This window comes from Aplysia californica, unplaced genomic scaffold (genome assembly GCF_000002075.1).
Source record: "Aplysia californica isolate F4 #8 unplaced genomic scaffold, AplCal3.0 scaffold00250, whole genome shotgun sequence".
In the NCBI taxonomy this organism is placed as follows: Eukaryota; Metazoa; Mollusca; class Gastropoda; order Aplysiida; family Aplysiidae; genus Aplysia; species Aplysia californica.
The window spans coordinates 53,360-57,221 of record NW_004797520.1 but is presented as its reverse complement, the minus strand read 5'-3'; the positions used below and the strand labels follow the sequence as shown (position 1 = coordinate 57,221).

Here is a 3,862-nt window from a genome sequence, read left to right as displayed (position 1 = left end):
ACTGCCGCAGCTGCCTCTATGATGGCTGTTGCTGCTGCTACTGACATTGTTGATGCTACTATTACTATTATTTCGTCACCACCACCACCACCACCACCATCATCATCATCATCATCATCATCATCATCATCATCATCATCATCATCATCATCATTATCTCACCATCATCATCATCATCATCATCATCATCATCATCATCATCATCATCATCATCATCATAAGTAGCAGGAAATAAAAAAGGGGTTGAGACTTTGTATATTTTTCAAATTTAATACAGGTTCAACGTTTCGCCCTGTAAATGTCTTCGTCAGGCACACGATACAAAATATAATGTAAGATCTAATGACTACAATACAATGGCTACTATTACTACTATTTCATCATCATCATCATCATCATCATCATCATCATCATCATCATCATCATCATCATCATCATCACCACCCCTACCACCACCACCACCATCATCATCATCATCATCATCATCATCATCATCATCATCATCATCATCATCATCATCATCACCAGCTCCAGCACCATCATCATCATCATCCTCCTCCCAACACTCACCCATATTCCTTCGTTGGCCGACGAGGGCACAGCTCTCCTTCCTTTGGTCATCTCAAGAACTGTCGAGTTTCTTCCCACGAAAAGCAGGAAACAAAAAACTGTTCCAACAATGTCTCGTTATGTTGAACACAGTCGAGTAGAAGGAACAGAATTACTGTTTGTACTGCCGAATCGAAAACACAGCAACCAGTGAGTGAGTGAGTGAGTGAGTGAGTCAGTGAGGGGCTGTCGTTGCTTATTTTATTTCTTCCTCACAGCTAGCACCGTAATCGTAGATCCCTTACTGAGTGGGTATATTTTTTCTGATCCGTTGTAAACGCTTCAACTCGACCCGATCGAAGACCGAATCACAGTTGACCTGCAAGAAACACCAATAGATTATAATAGATCTATATTCACAAAAAGTTCACCACATTAATAAACAGTCTTCTCACATTGGCCCCACAAATCCACTTGTGTACATAGACGCAACATTAAACAGTCTCTCAAAGGGGGTCATTCAAGAAAAAAGCATTCATATTCAGGAGCCCGGACTCAATTCTCAACGGCCGGTATTAATTCTTTTGTCGGAGACACAATCCATCCCCGTCCGTCTGATAAAACAGGCTATTGTAGCGGTGTGAAGTGAGTGAGGGGTTATCTGACTTAGAGCTGGGCGAAGGATCGACTCCGGAACTGAGTCCCACGATTAATGCTACGGAAGACAAGTTCCGACTCCTTTTTACCTATACCAACGGTTAAAAGTTACTTTAATAATTAAAATCTCCTTCTTTAAAAAAATATATATTTGAACAATAAAAGTTGATGCTTCGTGTTGTTTCGAAATCAAGATTATCCTAAATCCTGAAGATGTTAGGAGCCAACCAGGTAACCACCAGAAGAAATCACATCATTAGAAAGTACGTAATTGGGTTTGGAGTCGAGTCCTACGATTCCTAGCTTTCAATAATCGGGAAGCTAGCCGGCCAGCAGTATTATTATCTGTGAGTGACAGGCGGCCTCGCGCGTAGATCTACGACAGAGGAGTGGGGCTATAGACCGCTCGCCATATCGGTGGACACTCCAAGTCCAAGACTCCGAGGTGTCAGCGAAACCCAAAGATTTATACTAAAAATATCCTAGATAGGAAACTCTGACGTCATTCCGGTACACCATAGAGCACATCGTTTGACTGAACTCAATGTTTGTTGTTTGTTTAGTATAGGGTTTTACGGCGCTCGCAACTGCATAAGGTCATATGAGCGCGCGGGACACACCTAATACTTTTTCGTTGGTAGGAAATTTTGAATTTTGCCCGGGTGGCGGCCGAAGCCTACTCTTATCGATTTTAGACCACCAAGGGATCTTTAACGTGCACACTTTGCACACGGGCCCTCCGAGATTTTTCGCCCTTGTCCGAGAAGGCTAAGTGTAGATCTTTCCTACCAGAAGATCAGGGGTGTGGCAGACAGACAGCAGTTAGGAGGAGCCAAGGAGTAGCAGTAGAAAGGCTGCAGAAAGAGTCAGGAGCCCAGAGGAGGGAGCAAAGGAGGTGAGGGGGAGGGGGCAGAAAGTGGAAATGAAAGCAGACAATAGAACATTGCTAGAGAGCAGGAAAGGAGGTGAAAGGAGACAATTTTACAGAAGAAAATTTTTTTGTCGCTACCCGGAATCGAACCCGGGACCTTTGAATGAGAGGCCAACACCTTAACCTCTAGGCCACGAGAGCCCCTTACTCAATGTTTTTGGAAGAAATAATTAATGAAGGGCAAATAGCGGAAAGGTTAAGCTTGCACTCGACTATCATAGTGAGGCTATAGTGCGCTCAAAAATTGGTTGCGCAACTTATCATCAATAAATATCTTTATAACGGGTGAATCAATGTCACCCATACTTTGCACAGCAGTTTGTCTCAATTTGTTTTAACTTAATCATATTTTTCCACAACAGTTGAGGCTAGATTAAAGAACTTTTCTCTTTAAATTTATATGAATTACTACAAATCTCCTTCTCACAGAAAATGGAATTGTTCACAGCACTTTTCGCTTCTAACACACATTTTGTATACGCATATGGCCTACGTCACAGCCCACCAATGATACTTTTTAGTGATAAAACCTGTTGCAAGAAATGAATCTTATAGTGAACACATTTTGTTCTAAAAGTTCACAAAACATGAGTTCAATAAAGATAATCTCGTGATTACCCAAATTTATTATTTTTTAAAATGATGGAATTGCTTTTAAAAGCGATGACGTTCCGATTGTAAACCTTTTTGAAATAAAGAGCTAACAGGTCTGACAAAAATATTGATCTGTTAAGACAAATTGATGCAAGTGTCTGTGCAAAAAAAGGAAAGTTTATGTTGGAGGAGATATTTGATAGTAAGTTGCTCCACGACTTTTTGACCGCACTATAATAGTGTTGTGCCCTTTATTTGCACACCCATAGTGCGCTCCAGCCTAGCGAAGTTTCCAGCTCGGTCCGACGTTGTGTCCTTAGGAAAGGCACTTAAACGAATTTCCCACTTGACTCGGTCCTATCGGAGACGGACGTTTAACTAGGAGGTCCAGCCCCTTAAATAACCTAATAGTGTTGATAGGGGCGTTAAACCCATACCATTTCACCATTTTCACCTAGCGAAGTTTATACAGAGAGCGAAAAGGGGCGGCCATGACAGTGTCCGATCTAGGATATCATTATGATACAAGTCTATGGCGTCGCCAAGCTCTGACGAAGACTTGATCCCGTCACCGCCGGCTTTGTATCGCCCCGGAGATCCCACACCGACACCTGTGTGCGGGGACTCGCGTGGTCTCAACGGCACGCACTCAAGGATTTAACCCCTTCGCTGCCAGGATTGTGATTCTTTGATGTCATGCATCACATCCAACACCAAAGAATCAAATTGTTCCTGACATCTCCTACGATTACCAACCCACCACCCAGCACAACGTGCCTACATAAAAAAAAAAACCCAATGGCAACAAGGCTAGAGGGTGACCGAGACAGACCTGGATAGATGGAGTCAGGGAAACACTAACAACCCATGGCATCCCCTTGACCCAAGCTGTCCGGCTGGCGACAGAGAGACGCCTCTTTCTGTCCACGACACCCTAAAGGGTATAAGTGGTGGATAAAAGTAAAGTAAAAGCTTCCAGGACCAACGCAGTCTAGAACTATTTGGTAGGGTTACAGAGCAAGTCCGGCAGTGAAAGGGTTACTACTCTAGTCTTTGGGTCAGGTCGATATGGGCACATGGCACAGACACTTAAGAACGGACGCAACCCATAAAAAGCCAGTAACGGGTCCG

General features: G+C 43.2%; 1 protein-coding gene across 1 annotated transcript in view; it reads right to left on the bottom strand.

The window, feature by feature from the left end:
- Positions 1-3,862, bottom strand: part of LOC101851956 (testis-expressed protein 36) — a 25,807-nt gene that overhangs the window by 19,654 nt on the left and 2,291 nt on the right. Inside the window, exon 2 of the mRNA XM_035970302.1 lies at positions 571-928. Within this exon, the coding sequence (XP_035826195.1) occupies positions 571-621 (51 nt within the window). The 5' untranslated portion in view covers positions 622-928. The remainder of the gene's footprint in view (positions 1-570; positions 929-3,862) is intronic.